The following is a 15,201-nucleotide window of genomic DNA, read 5'->3' as shown; positions in this document are numbered from 1 at the left end:
GGAGTTAGAAATGGTAAAAAAAAAAAAAAAAAAAATTATTGGATCAGATAAAAACAAGATACTGGATAATAATTTCATCGAAGGCAATCACAATCACAGTAGATATTCCATTGCTTACTCGTTTCACAGACAAGATTGACTCCAGGATGGGATGGGATGGGATGACCTCAGCTTCAGACAAAATTTTCCAATTTTAGATGATGTAAACCCCACTTGACATGTCTTCAGAAAGGACAGACAACCAAGATCCACCTGACATTGGTGCGTGTGCTTCACATACATTCCAGGCCTCACAATGCGATCAATCATTTTCTTATAAACTGATTCCCCGGAGCCAAATCCCTGCTACTTTTGGTTTCTTTAGTATCTGGATCCTTTCTTTTCTTTCTTTCTTTATCACAGTATGCAACGTTAGACTCAAAGCACCTTAGTAACATTGTTGTTAATGTCTGTCTGTCTGTCTTCTTTTCTTCCTTCAACAAGAAAGAAAGAAAAAAGATCTCGTATTCTCAGGTTAGTTTAATTACAGTCTTTTTTCTTTTCTTTTCTTGATGAACTTTTCTCTTCTCTTCCTTATGTACATAGATATCTGATGAAATCTTATCTGCTGCTACTCTTGAGGTTCTTTTATCTAATTTCGTTTGTGGATGACTGACTCTCATGACATTTGTTTTTTAACGGGAGTTTAACCATATATTTTTCTTTTTTTCTTGCTTATTAATTAGTCCACTTTGAATTCATTTGCTGCTATAGGATTTTAAATCTATCTGGGTTTCTCTCATTTTGTGTGTTTATGCCTTTTCTTTTCTTCTTTCTTCTTTTTGAATTCCTGTTTAAGAAAAAGAAATCTTTACTTATTTTTAGTGGCGGGAGAAAGTTTGGGTTCTGTTTTATGGTGACATGTCTGGGGTTAATAATTAGATTTGTTCCTTCATGCTAAGTGTTTAAGAACTGTAAAATAATTTTAAAGCTTTTGCTATATATGTATTGCAATGATGAAAAAGAAGGTGTCAGTTTTTATATGGTCGGAATTTCAGTTAAAGAGTGTGTTAGAGCTTGGTTCCTGTGTGCTTTTTTAGTGGCAGTTGTGATGGGATTTAAGCATAAACAGTTAGTGATAGAGATATAGGTTGTTTTAGTTTAGGTTTCAGGCAGGGGTTGACAATGGCAAGGAATTTCTGATGCTTAGAAGTTGTATGTGTGGACTCCTACAGCGAGTCTGTTTTCGGTCATCGATGTACAAGTAATTCTAGACATTATTTTGTGATAGAACTGTGCTTTGCCTGGAGGCCACTTAGGCATGCTGCACTTGCTAATTACTGATATGGCCATCATGTGTCTTTGCTAAGCTAGAAAAATGGATTCTCATGGCGTTTTTTCAGTCAAGTGGTTGAATTGTCTTGTAACTTGTATACAATTTTATTTACCAAGAAAGAACTTTACAATTTCTTCCGAGTGTTGATCAATATACTGCTTCTCTGGTTTACAGGTTTCTCAGCACAGAATCATTTGCATGATTTAGTTATAGACTTGATGGAGATGCCTTCACATCAAGATCTGTGTAGATTATATGGCTTAAATGCATGTCAAATTTAGCAGATAACTGATTTGCTGATCTGGTTACTGAAATAAGCTAAGAATCATATTGAAGCTAATTTTTGTTACAGAAATGTAACAGTTCGGTGCTGATTGAAGAGAGAAAAGTGTTCCGGACATAAATGTCGCGGCTGACTGATTCTGTTGGTGGATTTGGAACTTGATTAAACCTTAAACTTTGACCATATGTCTTTCCTTTGTTATGCCCTCAAATCTCAGAATTTCTCAATCTCAACAGAAATTAAAATTCCAATCCAGTATCTCTCGTTCCATCATTTCTATCTGTAAAGGTTTTTTTACTAGATTTTGGCATATGATTATGGGAATGGTAGATAAGGTTAGGCTATCACCATGCTGTCGTGTCAGTAACAAAAGGGGAGTCCAGTAAAGGAGTCACACAGCCATTTTGCACTACCGTATTTCCAATCCAGAGCTCTTTTAGTAGCAAATCAGATAGTCAAACTTCATTGAGAGGTGAATCTTCTTCTCCACGTCCATCTCCTTTGATACGTGAAGAATCTCTCAGTTTTCCAAATAAAATGCAAGTGTCTACAGTTCAACATCAAAAGTACCATCCAAAATCTGGACCAGACAGCCCTGTATCTCTTGCTTATCATGTCCAACTCTCTAAGAGCACATTTCAACGCTCTTCTGTGTTCTGTACCAGTTTATACCTGTCATCTTCATCTATCTCTGAAACTAATCGACAGCTTGGAAATTTTCCATTTCTACCACATCCCCCAACATATAGCCAGTCCGTTTCTGCCACTGATTCAACAAAATCTCCACAGCTTGTCAGCGAGGATTTGAGCAGTCCATTTGATGAAGAGCGTTCAGATGGTTTTATGATAGACTTTCTCAATTTGTCTGGAGATGCCTCTGAGGGTGGCTTTCATGGCATGAACTGTACGAGTGACAATTTAGAACTAACAGAGCAATTGGAGCTGCAGTTTTTGTCTGATGAACTTGATATAGCTATCACAGACCATGGAGAAAACCCGAGGCTTGATGTAAGCACATTGTATCTATCATCAATTTTGATTCTGGTTAGAATGAATGTACTAAAAGTAGTTTTATTGTAAATCTGCAATTGTATTTTCAAGCAGAGGGATCATCTACATTAGAAGGGTTTATTTTATTTCCAATACTTGCTTCTCTGCTAAATAAATAAATAAAAACGGATGACTTAGATAAGGTTTTTTTGCAGTTCAAAAAAAAAATAAAAAACAAAGAAAACAGGATCCTTTTTCTTGTTCCTTATATAGACATGCCATTGATGGACTGCTGCATTATCTTCAACTAATTTATACCTTCTTTGGATCTGTTTTCTAGGAAATATATGGAACTCCTGAAACTTCATCAAAACCAGTCACAGGATTCGCATGCTATCAGAATTTTCCTTCTATTGCCCCACCTGTTGATGCGCTTTCAAGTCAACCCTCTCTTGGTTCATCCACTGCACACAAGCCAAGAATGAGATGGACAACTGAGCTTCATGAACGTTTTTTGGATGCTGTCAATAAGCTTGATGGGGCTGAAAGTAAGTAAGCTGTGTCACCTTTTCCATCGAAGGTCGAGGCTTTGTTCTTTTCATTGAAGGACTCTATTGTGATATATATTAGGCTCGAACCACTTAATCATCTGAACCATAGCAAATACCTCAAGCGGCACTTTTGATATTGTTATATATGTATATTCTTTGTTGTATGATGTTTCATGGATTGCTTTGAAATGTAGAGGCCACTCCAAAGGGGGTGTTAAAGCTTATGAACGTTGAAGGTTTGACCATCTATCATGTGAAAAGCCACCTACAGGTATCCAGTCTATATTATCTCTCAACTTGTTCATCCAATCTGAATTAGTCAGCTTTGAACTTAACTGTGCGTGCTTTAATTGTATAGATTTTTACCTTCTCCTTACTTTTTTCTCTTTTCAGAAATACCGACTTGCCAAGTATTTTCCAGAAAAAAAGGAAGGTAATGAATTCATAATGCAAAGAAGTCATGTTTATCATTGCCAACATCATCATTACCGACATCATCATTACCAAATCTTTTTCAGGAATAACTAAAAAAATGTTCATATGATTTTTTCCGTGCTATTTATTCGTTCCATCTGGCATGCTTATTTATTCTTTTCATTAGAACAATTTTCTACCTCAATTCTGAAGATGGGTGGCAGTGTTTCTGGGTTACCTGATCTTTGTTTCTTCATATTTTTCTGCTGATACGTGATTAGTTCAGGATCATGGGATCCTATTCTGGGATATCCAGAACTTGAAGAGGGAATCAATTCGACCCTATCTATAATTTACTTTTAAGTTTCCACAGAGTAAAATTGGGAGGAGGATGAGGGAAGTATGATTGAGACTCACTTATATCATATTACTCTCACATTAGAGAGGAAGCCCCATGGCTTGGACTTAGATTACAACTGTTCATGACTCATATTTATGCTAATCTTAAGATTATTTTAGAGACTTAAAGATAACCTACAAGAATTAGACTTCAAAACTAATTCCTATAGTGATCTGTTTTTGTTTTTATATATGCATGAAAGGATTTTTTTTTCTTTTTCCACTTTCTTTCTGAATTGTTGAGATTTTACTCCCTTTCTATACAGAGAAGAAAGCTTCTTGCTCTGAAGAAAAGAAAGCGGTTTCAATTATCATTGATGATGATGGGAAGAAAAAAGGGTTAGCACTGATATATTTTGCCTTTTCAATTCTATGTGGACATCTTGCCATTTTGTTCTATCAATTTACACATAAAACTTTCCCCATCTTTTCATGTCTAGGACAATTCAAATCACCGAGGCTCTTCGCATGCAAATGGAAGTCCAGAAGCAGCTACATGAACAACTTGAGGTATGTTGTACAACAAACTTATGACTACCATTTGGTTTCTATCTGCTTTCTCACTTCGTTAATCTTAAAAATTAATCTGCGCCTACTAGTATACTTTCTTCTCTGGGTCCTGGGAATATATCTGATAGCTTTTGCGGAATGTTTTGTGTCGAGGGCTTAAAAAGCCTCTCAATTTTCTCTAATGGTTGAGGCCAATACCTCCTGGTAGTTGTTCACCCTTCCCTTCCCAAAACACTTGCTTGTTGTTTGCTTTTGCTTTCTCTTGTATGACCAGATCAATATTCTCCGTTGTGCCTGAATTTGTTCACATAACTTCGATAGACATGCATTGAATGCTGATCTCTGAGGTCTTCCCGTTAGGATAACTTGTTTGTGTTAGGATTGTTGCCATTATGTGCAGCAATCATAGAGCATTTACAGCCTATCTTCTAGAAGAGGATGGCTGCCATTTTCATTGTCAAAGAGGGCTGCTAGGTGCAGCCACCATTGTTGAAGAAGAGCTGGAGTTGACAGCCACCTTTGTTGAAGAAGAGCTGGAATTGGCAGCCACCATTGTTGACAAAAGAGCTGGAGGAGCTGCCATGGATGCCTATAAATAGAGGCATACATTAGAGAGCAAAATGAGAGAGTTGAGAGAGGGAAAGAAGAGCCAAAGATGTGAGAAATGTAGGAGAGAGTGGGCTGCCAAGGCAGCCAGCAGTAGCTGCCATTGCAGCACTGAGAAGAGAGAAATAGAGTGAGGTTGAGAGTTGCTAAAGAGAGGATGATTCCTCCTCCTCTATTGTTGTAAATCTTGTTCTCTCCCTATATAATCAAATGGCTTCTCCCGTGGATGTAGGCGGTTTGCCGAACCACGTTAAATATTGTGTCAGTGTGCTTTACCTCCTATAGGCAAACATCAGTACATCACCGGTCGGAATTCCCTACAATTGGTATCAGAGCATATGGTTTGAAGTGGTGTTTGATTTTTGCTCAAAAATGAAAGTTATCAAAATTGTGTTTTGACCATACCACCGTGTAGAGGAGGAAGAGACGAAGCCACTGGTGAAAACGGCGTCAAAATCGGACGTCGGACATGGCCGCACTCTCCATCACTCTCCGGCAAGGCATTTGCCCACGCGCGCAGACGCGCCCCACGCGTCTTCTTCGCCCGGATGGGCTGACCCGACCCGAATACCAGTTGACCCGACCCATGTGACTGACCCGGATAAAGATGATGTCAGCATGTACAGTAGACATGTCAGGGATGACGTCATCCTGATGTAATTGTGACATCAGCATGTACAGCAGCATGCCATGTCAGCACCGAGTCAGCATAGTGGGACCACCTGCCACGTCATCAGCCGTGAGCCGAGCTGAGTTGAGCCGAGCCAAATGGAGCCGAGCCGAGTTGGAGCTGAGCCGCGAGCCGAGGGATAGGATTCAGCGTAGCTGATCCTATATGCAACCGGATCTGAGATTGAATCTAGGCCGTTAATCAGGCCAGAATTGTTTTGATCAAATCTTAGCCGTCTGAAATGCGATTTGGATGATTTCAGACTTGTTTCCAGCTAATTTGATCGTTCCGGATGCAATGGTACGGTCCGATCATTGAGATTGAGACCGAAAATGGTGGTGGTGAATTATTGAAAGAGATTGCCCGATGAAGAGGCATCTGAAGGTCATCATGGTGGTCGATGGAGATGAAGAAGGAGAAAGTGCACATGTTTGCCCAATTACATGTGCTGAACTGCTAAGTGGGGAGAAATTTTAATTGCCTTGAAGGAAGGCAAAATTGGGATACTCTGGACACCCGATCATGTGGACGATTTGAGGTGGAGAGTGGAAATTGATGAAGACCAATCTTGACGAATCTAAGAACTGGTAGTCTCGCCAGATGTTGAGAAATCAGGTATAAAACCGGGATACCCCAGATCACTTGTAAAGGAAAGTCACAACAAAGCTAGCAAATGGTTGTATATACGAAAAGGCAGTACGGTGGATAGATACGTTCTAAGAAGTTCTGTCTAGGAGATTGGGTTTTAAGCGGGACCAGTGTGACCCCTCCAAATCTTTCCTGGGAACTTGCTTAGTTGAAGGATCATCCACACAGTACTATTTTTGTATATGTAACAGTTTGTAATGAAACTGTTGAAGACTAGCAAGATGACGGCACAAAGGAACAGTTGGGTTCCGTATGTTCAAGGATCTGATGGAGTGGTGATTTCTCCAAAGAAGTTAGATTCGGTGACTGTAATTTCTCGAAGGGAGAATTAATGAAGACCCTGATAATGGAAGAGAAATACAGCAAGGGGATAAAAATTGGCACCCTAGACCCTGATAATGGAAGAGAAATACAGCAAGGGGATAAAGATTGGCACCCTATTTTGACTTGGATAAATGTTGTGTCAGGATGAGCTGCTGTCAAACATAAAAGCAAAGAATAGGGAGAAATCTGGAGAACTGAAATTGCACGAGAGCACACGGAGATTGTGCAGGAGTACCCGAAGGATCCAACGAGGTATTGTAATGAGACAACAGATGCAAGGAGAAGAAGAGTTCCCAGATGAAGCTCAGAGCAGAGACTGTGTAAAAAAGTTGTACAACAGGAAGTCTCTTGTGCTCTTGATAAAGGCAACAAGCGAGGACCTTTCCAATGCATGCAAGGATGGAAAGATGAGCTGTTGCAGAAGCACCTAATTAAGGGGGTGCGACCGCCGATGAAAGGCGAAGACACCAAAGAGAGTTGGTGTGGGTGGAGCTATCAAACAGAAAGACATAGAAGCTCCAAACATAGAAAATGAGATGGAGGATTGCGAAGAGTGCACCGCAACTCTCTCTTTCTATGTGATCAGTGACAGTGATCTCTCCCAAGTCCACATGGTGGTAGAGAATCTTGGAGCCACTAGAGACATCCCCAATGAAGGAGGAGGTGACCGCTTCATGACAGACGGAGACACCTCAGGAGAAGGTGTGAGGACCTTGATATGAGTCCAAGTTCAGACCGTCTCATGATGACAGACGGAGACACCTCGGATGGAAGGTGTGAGGACCATGATATGAGTCTAAGTTCACATCGTCTCATGACGACAGGCGGAGACACCTCAGATGGAAGGTGTGAGGACCATGATATAAGTCCAAGATCAGACCGTCTCATGACGACAGACGGAGACACCTCGGATGGAAGGTGTGAGGACCATGATATGAGTCCAAGTTCAGACCGTCTCATGACGACAGACAGAGACACCTCAGGAGAAGGTGTGAGGGCCATGATAGGAGCCCAATTTCAGAACGCCCCAGAGCCAATGTGATGGCTGGATATAAGTGGACAAGTGTATAGCCAATGAAGAGGCTATGATGAGTATGGAGACAAATGCAGGATTGAGTTTCATGGATATTGCCCCCATGCTAAAGATCAATGAGCTAGAAGACATTTGCCTTGGACAATAAGTGGATGGCTTGTGGAGCATTAAGACGCGACTGCTATGAAGGAGCAGAGGGCATGCGCAGGTTCCGGGAACAAGTTGACTCTTGTCAAGGTGGTGAGCTCAGTAATGACATTGTAATACTCAGAGTATGAAGATAGAGATGGATCAACCTTTAATGGGCTGTCCCCATGGTTAAAGGTGGAGAGCCACCTGGACTCTTGAGACTAAGAGCGGGAGACTCACGGAGAAGTAAGGCGTGGTTCCTAGGGAGGAACAGAGGGCAGACGCAACTCCGGGATGAGTAGACTCTTGGAAGAGTGGTGAGCTCGTGATCACATTAAAATACTCAATGACTGTCGCACTTGGAAATATCCTTTTGAGGGGGTGTTGTAAGCCTTGGTGTAAGGCTTGATAAATCATTCCGGGCCAAGCATGGTTGATATGCTTGAAGGGGGATGTTGTTCCAGAGACAAGCGTTAAACACTCTTCAGATGAGATATGACAAACCATCTGGTTGAAGTGATCCTTTGGAGTGAGCAAAGGGGTGCTTGGATGACTCTGGTGATTGAAAGGTTTGGCAAGTACCTGGAAACTTGGCCAAAGACGCTCTCGGAATGGTAAGCTTGGAAGAGCTGCAGAATGCAAGCATGTGCTGAAGAAGCAAGAGGACAATTGCCCACATGAATGGCAAAGGGGGTGATTGTTAGGATTGTTGCCATTATGTGCAGCAATCATAGAGCATTTACAGCCTATCTTCTAGAAGAGGATGACTGCCATTTTCATTGTCAAAGAGGGCTGCTAGGTGCAGCCACCATTGTTGAAGAAGAGCTGGAGTTGACAGCCACCTTTGTTGAAGAAGAGCTGGAATTGGCAGCCACCATTGTTGACAAAAGAGCTGGAGGAGCTGCCATGGATGCCTATAAATAGAGGCATACATTAGAGAGCAAAATGAGAGAGTTGAGAGAGGGAAAGAAGAGCCAAAGATGTGAGAAATGTAGGAGAGAGTGGGCTGCCAAGGCAGCCAGCAGTAGCTGCCATTGCAGCACTGAGAAGAGAGAAATAGAGTGAGGTTGAGAGTTGCTAAAGAGAGGATGATTCCTCCTCCTCTATTGTTGTAAATCTTGTTCTCTCCCTATATAATCAAATGGCTTCTCCCGTGGATGTAGGCGGTTTGCCGAACCACGTTAAATATTGTGTCAGTGTGCTTTACCTCCTATAGGCAAACATCAGTACATCACCGGTCGGAATTCCCTACAGTTTGTTCGTTCTATATCTTAGGTGCAAAGAACCCTTCAGTTACGGATAGAGGAACATGCAAGGTACTTACAGAAGATAATAGAGGAACAACAGAAAGCTGGCAGTGCCTTACTTTCTCCCAAAAGCTTGTCATCAGTAACCGATCCACCTAAAGATTCCGAGCTGCCACCTCCTTCCCCTTCTGCTGGTGCTGAGTCTAAAACCGACTCGTCATCAGCCCTACCTTCATCGAAGCATAAAGCAACTGACAGTGAAAATTTCGAAAAACAAGCATCCGAGAAGAGGATCCGTCTTGAAGAAAAGTTAGAATCAGAATCAGAAGAGGCTGAAGTTGAAGATCCTCCGGCACAATAACATTGGTCTTGCTACCTGTACATGTAGTCTCAATTGTTTGCAATTCTCCAAGATAATACAAGTCTTGTGGACCTTCAATCCCTTGTAAAATAGTATATAATTTAATCAAGATTTGCTTGATTTGTAATTCTCATGACATTTGGCTGTTTGAATGAAAAGAAGAACCAGCCTTTCCAATTGCCTGAGGCTGTTACATATCCTTGGTTGCTGACATGATAACTCTTGTGCAAACTACTTCCCTAGTTGCTACATTATTTTTTTCTCCTCCTATTAATTGGCATGTGTAGATTGTCAAATGCTCACACATTGGCAAGCACGCAAGTCCTTGCCAATTTTGAACGAAACATAAGCACTGATAGAAGCCTGCCTAATTTGATAAAAAATGAGATCTTTCCTACCCCAATCACTTGCAGTAATATCCATCTCCCAAGTTAAATCTCAATGACCCGAGAACTGTTTCACAATCTCATGCTTTGCAGCCGAAATAAATATGCTCTCCATCTTCAGATCTCAAGAACCTCCTCAAATCAAGTAGCCTTATAATCGCCAACTGATGCCTTGAATTTCTCAACTTCTTTCTATCTTTGCCATCGCAAATCCTAACAAAAGTAATGTTCTAGTCCGTGAGAAAATTATGAAGACGCTGTGGAACGGTGTTGGATATAGAGAGTTGGAAGATTAAGCAGCGGCTGCCCACGAACAGCTGAGAGTATTTGCATGTACATGCTCATGATTGTTGAATGGTCCCCACTGGACAACGACACCAACTATCAGGCGGCCTTGAAGGTTCCGACGCTGGCATAATGGATGGGTCTTGCGGAGCCATTCATCTACTACAGCAGCTGAGGTGGTGAGACTGAAACTTCTGTAGAAATGACTGAGATTTTTGCAATAATGACTTATTAATATATACAGATATTTTTTAAAATAAGTTCTCTTTTTTTTAGCGTTTCTTTCGAAAAGGAGTCGTGGGCACTGCGAGTACTATTATGTGACAGAATGGAGAAAAATCTTTCTTTTCTTTAATGCTTTATTTACATGAATAAGAGGATATATATAACAGATTGTAACCATAACGTAAATAACGTAAATTTTCAATTATAGCTATACATTTATGAGCTTAATTAGCTAATGAATATATTGTCAATTTTCCTCCTATAATCTCGCATGGGATAACTCATGCCAACACTCTCCCTTAAATTGGTGCATATATATCTCGGATGCCAAGTGAGTTGTAAAAGCTTCTACTACATACAACTTTTGTAAGTATGTCTGCCAACTGGTCTTCGGATTTAACAAACAAAAATCAAATTATCTTGGCCTCAAGATTTTGTTCGATGAAGTGTCGGTCTACTTCCACATGTTTGGTCTGATCATGCTGGACTAGATTGTGAGAAATATTAATTGCAGCTTTTTTATCACAAAATAGGTTCATTTCTCCCTTAGGAGCAAGACCAATTTTAGTTAATAGTCTTCGAAGCCAGAGAAGTTCACAAAGGCCTTTAGCCATCCCACGAAACTCAGTTTTAGGACTTGATAATGCTACCACCTTTTGCTTCTTACTTCTCTAGGTAACTAGGTTTCCTCCAACCAACATGAAATAGCCTGAAGTCGATTTTCTATCAGAGATATTTCTTGCCAAGTCAGCATCTGTGTAACCTTCCACTCGTAAGTGATTGTTTCTTGTAAACATAAGTCCTTTTCCAGGAGAGAACTTTAGGCATCTGAGAATCCGAATCACTGCATTCATATGATCTTCACTCGGACAGTGCATGAATTGGCTTACCACACTCACTGCATAAGCGATGTCTAGCTATTTATGAGAGAGATGAATCAATTTTTCTACTATTCTTTGATACCTTCCTTTGTCTGTTGGCACTTGGTCTGGGTATTCTCCTAGTTTGTGATTTTGAATTATTGGTGTATCTGCAGGCTTATAATCTAGTAATCCTACTTCTGATAATAAATCTAGGATACATTTTCGTTGGGAAAGGAATATGTCGTGTTTTGACCTAGCAATTTCAATTCCCAGAAAATATTTGAGTCCTCCTAGATTTTTCATCTCAAATTCTGTGGCCAGTTGCTCTTGAAGTCTTGCTATTTCCTTTTAGTCATCTCTTGTAATGATCATATCATCTACATAAACTATCAAAGCTGTTACCTTACCCCAGTGATGTTTTAAGAATAGAGTATGATCCGAATTGCTTTGTTGGAAGCCATATTTCCTCATTGCCGAGTTCAGGCGCCCAAACCATGTTCTAGGAGATTGCTTTAGGCCGTATAAATTTCTTTGTAGTTTGCACACGATCTTAGCTTCAGAGTTTGCCATATATCCTAGAGGGACATCCATGTAGATTTCTTCTTCAAGATCTCTATGTAAAAACGTGTTTTTAACATCAAACTGGTGTAATGACCAATCAAGATTTACTGCGAGAGATAGTAGAACTCTAACAGTACTCAACTTGGCCACAAGTGAGAATGTTTCTTGATAGTCTATGCCATAGGTTTGTGTATAACCCTTTTCCACTAGCTTTGCTTTGTACCTTTCAACTGACCCATCGGCTTTGTACTTGATGGAGAATACCAACTTACACCCCACTGTTTTTTGACCTTCTAGTAGGGAAACAAGAGTCCATGTTTTATTTTTTAGTAAAGCTTGGATCCACCTAGAGTCATCCAAAGCTTCGTCAACACTCGTGGGAATATGATGTGAGGAGAGTTCATTCACAAAGTTCTTAAGAGGTTTGGACAGTTTCTTTGTCAAAACATAATTGGCAATTGGATATCTTGACCTTTGATCCTCTAGTTTTGGAGAATATTTGTTTGGTGGTTTTTCTCGATTTTGCCTTAAAGGTAATTCATAGCCAACAAGGGTATTCATATCATCAGGAATGTGAGGTGGGATAGGAGAGCTTACCTCAATGACATTCTCAGGAGATGAGTCATTGGATACTAAAGAGTGGGAGTGGGAGTGGGGGGGTATGGGTCATTGGATACTAAAGAGTGGGAGTGGGAATGGGAGTGGGGGGTATTATTACTGCTTCTGAAGATGTCGACACTGTTACTTCAGCTTCCGGAGATGTCAACTCTGGATTAGATTCCTGATTGATAATAGGCTGAGCTTTTGGAGATGTCAACTCTAGCTTAGATTCCTGATTGATAATAAGTCGAGTCGTATTCGGTGTCGTATCAGTGTTTTTGAACCAATCAAATGTCAACCAATTCATTTCTTTTACTTGTGTCTCCCCCTGAAGAGAAAAATTGGATGCAGCAAGAGAGTAGAAAGATTTTGCTCGAATGGTGCTAAGCATATGAAGAATGATGCCAATCAAACTGCAGGTTGTGGGAGTGGAATGCAAGCAGAGATGTATTCTGTGGTGGAAGATGATATGACTGCACGTGTTTCAGTAATTAATGGAAGAATAGGTTCCAAAACATTCATGAGTAGTGAAGCAAAAGAGATGTCAAGGCAAGCTCAAAGATGCATTGGCAGATTCTTTTGCGAAACAGGTTTTGATTTAACCACTGCCACTGTGCCTAGCTTCCAGAGAATGATAAATGCCACTCTTGGTGATGGTCAATTGCCATATAAGGTCCCAGCTTTACAAGATTGAAAAGGGTGGATCCTCCATGATGAAGTAGAAGAGACAAAAACATATGTGAAGGAGATTAGTCGCTCATGGGCAAGCACTGGGTTTAGTGTTTTGCTGGATGGATGGGTTGATGAGAAGGGTCGCAACCTGGTTAGTTTTGTTGTGGAATGCCCTGTGGGTCCAACTTATCTTCGCTCAGCTGATGTTTCAGCTATCATTGATGATGTGAATGCCTTACAATTGTTGCTGGAAGGAGTTATTGAGGAGGTTGGGATTGACAATGTTGTTCAAAATGTAGCATTTTCTACTTTAGGATGGGCAGGGCTTGTAGGCGAACAGTTTATGCAAAGGAGCTGGCGTGTGTTCTGGTGTGTGAGTGCATCTCATTGCATTGAGCTTATGCTGGAAAAATTCAGGGCAATGGATTCCATCAGAAGCGTACTAGAAAAAACAAATATCATTGCGAAGTTCTTCTAAAGACATGCAGAAGTTTTGAAGCAAACGAGAAATCATATAGATGACTGCAACTTGATAAAGCCCTCCAAGATGAAGTTTGCTATGCCTTTCTTCACCTTGGAGAATATTGTATCAGAAAAGAACAACTTGAAGGGGATGTTTGAATCATCTGAGTGGAAGAACTCAGTATGGTCTTCCACTGCTGAGGGAAAGCGAGTGGCTCGTCTGGTTGGGGATCAATCTTTCTGGAATGGAGTAGAGATGGCCTCAAAAGCATCTTCTCCGCTGCTGCTTGTTCTTTGCTTGGTTAATGAGGCTGATAAACCACAGGTGGGATACATATATGAAACCATGGATCAAGTAAAAGAGACGATTAAAAGGGAATTCAAAAACAAGAAATCAGATTATATTCCTTTTTGGACAGCAATTGATGACATATGGGATGCACATCTCCATAGCCCTCTACATGCAGCGGGTTATTATTTAAACCCATGTCTGTTTTATTCAACTGATTTCTATAGTGATCCAGAGGTTACATTTGGCCTGTTATGCTGTGTTGTTCGTATGGTAGCACACCAGCGCACTCAACTTATAATAACATTTCAACTTGACGAGTATAGACATGCTAGAGGTGATTTTGAAGAGGGGAGAGCAATTGCCGAAAGAACCAATATTTCTCCAGGTAAAGGCTATTCCTTCTTTGATTTTATCTACCCCCCTTCCCTTTAATCTTGATTGCATCATTGAGTTGGTCATGAACGAAATTTATTAACTTTGATGTCCCTATAAATTCAAACGCAGCCCAATGGTGGTGTACCTATGGGAAACAATGTCCTGAGCTGCAAAGATTTGCCATCAGAATTCTGAGCCAGACTTGTGATGGTGCATCTAGGTATAACCTGAAGAAGGGTATGGCCGAGAAGCTTCTCATGGATGGAAGGAACCGAATCGAGCAACAAAGATTGAATGACTTGGCATTTGTTCATTATAACTTGCAGCTGCAAAACAAACGATATGGTGTTGGAAACAATGTTGTGGGTGAAGAGATTGATGCCATGGATGATTGGGTCGTGGAAGAAGCACCAGAGGAGACTGCACCAGAAAATGGTGGCCTTGGATGGATGGACTCAGACTGCAGTGGAGCCACTAAAAATGTTGAAGTACGTTGTGGAATTCAAGCAAAGGAGTAGACCGTTGATGATGCATGAACACAAAAATGTTGCAGGTCTTTTGTGTTTTCTGCTCTTGCATGGGATAGAACCATGACATCCTCGCTGCAATCAGCCTTTTGTTTCTGAAGTCTCTATATCAAAATGTTATGTAGGTGGTTTTATATTTTATTCTCCTCCTCCACCTTTCCCCACTATTTAATCTTTGATGGCATGGAATACAATTTAAGAGAAAATGCTTTGATGATCAGAACCCCATAACATAAAGAGAAAATATTGATTTAACCATGTCTCAAAACTCCTGGTAGCTAAACTTTAGAGTGTGTTTGTTTGAGATTTTTTTTTTTAATTTTGAAAAAATAAAAAAAATATTATTTTGTTTTATTTCCAAAAAAAAATAAAAAATAAATTGAAATGTACCCACTTAATTATTTGGGAGTGCTAATTAACCATGCATTTTTCTAAATTTTTGAAAAAAAAGATTTAATATTTTTTTAATTTTG

At 40.4% G+C, this 15,201-nt stretch overlaps 1 protein-coding gene across 1 annotated transcript; it reads left to right on the top strand.

The window, feature by feature from the left end:
* The first annotated feature begins 259 nt into the window (after positions 1-259).
* LOC7497295 (uncharacterized) lies at positions 260-14,983 on the top strand. Its single transcript, XM_002320623.4, is given in 9 exon segments — positions 260-513; positions 1,490-2,606; positions 2,929-3,136; positions 3,334-3,410; positions 3,533-3,572; positions 4,219-4,291; positions 4,393-4,462; positions 12,735-14,211; positions 14,331-14,983. Coding segments are annotated over 8 exon segments (2,805 nt in total). The 5' UTR covers positions 260-513; positions 1,490-2,135; the 3' UTR covers positions 14,720-14,983.
* Positions 14,984-15,201: the final 218 nt, after the last annotated feature.

This window comes from Populus trichocarpa, chromosome 14 (genome assembly GCF_000002775.5).
Source record: "Populus trichocarpa isolate Nisqually-1 chromosome 14, P.trichocarpa_v4.1, whole genome shotgun sequence".
Classification (NCBI taxonomy): Eukaryota; Viridiplantae; Streptophyta; class Magnoliopsida; order Malpighiales; family Salicaceae; genus Populus; species Populus trichocarpa.
Note: the sequence above shows the minus strand (reverse complement) of the source record. Positions and strands in the feature narration are given on the sequence as shown.